Below are 1,081 nucleotides of genomic sequence, written 5' to 3'. Positions count from 1 at the left end.
CGACTGCATGACTGCATCGCTTGAAAAAAGTTCTATATTGCGAAGCTGCCAGCTTGATCTGAAACTAGGGTAACCACGATGTTTCTCGATAATTTTTTGATATTCTTGTTTTCAAAGTTCTAATTATAAACTTAACATAGTACAAAGACATTTTAATTTAGCTGAACATAATTTGTCCTGATTACTTTGTTTTCATTTACTCCGGTTGTGGAAGTGTTGGATTCCCTGTATATGTACATCACTGTTTGCCAAAGATAGGAAATTACTTCCCAAAGTACTGCAATACGTGCCTTGAAGATTACATGCAAAATTATGATGACTCTATAGTGCAAACAATCCGTCTTTAAGAAGGCTGGCCATAACTCCCTATTCTGCAAAACGCATACGTATATTCTAAGAAGGAAATTGTATTGAATGCTGGTCGGAAGCTTTCCTTACGTTTCAGAGATTTTGCCTACAAGGGTCCAGATGACAAAAGACTTCTGGCCTAATTGGTTCCTTATGTACCTTTTGCTTTCCAATAACATGTCTGTTTGTGGAGGTAAGCGTGTGAAACTCGAACTCGATTTCATCTGTTTAACTTTCACTATTCATTTGAGTCACGGTTTGAAAAATAATATGATGGCTGAGTTTCTAAACCGTGAAACTATGGTATTGCGTCAATGAATAGAGAAACACGAAATATTTGTTTCATCTCCGAGTTGATACTGAAAGGGAAATTAAGCATTGTAATCAGGAACTGGGGAAAATTATCTTAGACAAAATCGAATTCTTTTTGCATGGCCCTTGTGTGAAATTTTTAAAAATAAGTTTTCCCTGAAAAATGCAGGTGGCTTCAACGAGATTCAAATTCATGACCTCTGCGATGCTGGTGCAATGCTCTGCCAACTGAGCTATGAAGCCACTCATTTGGGAGCAGGTCAGTTTTGTTGGGCTCATGTGTTTCCTTGAAAGGACTCCAAGTCGATGAATGATTTGAAGAGATCCTCGAACTTATCTAGACAATTTAAGCGAGAGACAATTGCTGAAATTTGTTCTGATAAGTGCAAAGATTACTGAATCAGTCTCCCTTTCATCGACT

General features: G+C 37.6%; 1 protein-coding gene across 3 annotated transcripts in view; it reads left to right on the top strand.

Annotated features, from left to right (window-relative positions):
* Nucleotides 1-370: 370 nt before the first annotated feature.
* LOC138036587 (uromodulin-like) overlaps nt 371-1,081 on the top strand; it is a 16,057-nt gene continuing 15,346 nt past the window's right edge. For 2 of the 3 annotated variants that reach the window (XM_068882725.1, XM_068882724.1), the window contains exons 1-2: nt 371-541; nt 830-919. In XM_068882725.1, the coding sequence (XP_068738826.1) occupies nt 415-541; nt 830-919 (217 nt within the window). In that variant the 5' untranslated portion in view covers nt 371-414. The remainder of the gene's footprint in view (nt 542-829; nt 920-1,081) is intronic. The other variant, XM_068882726.1, reaches the window with a different exon arrangement.

This window comes from Montipora capricornis, unplaced genomic scaffold (genome assembly GCF_036669925.1).
Source record: "Montipora capricornis isolate CH-2021 unplaced genomic scaffold, ASM3666992v2 scaffold_489, whole genome shotgun sequence".
NCBI lineage: Eukaryota > Metazoa > Cnidaria > Anthozoa > Scleractinia > Acroporidae > Montipora > Montipora capricornis.
Note: the sequence above shows the minus strand (reverse complement) of the source record. Positions and strands in the feature narration are given on the sequence as shown.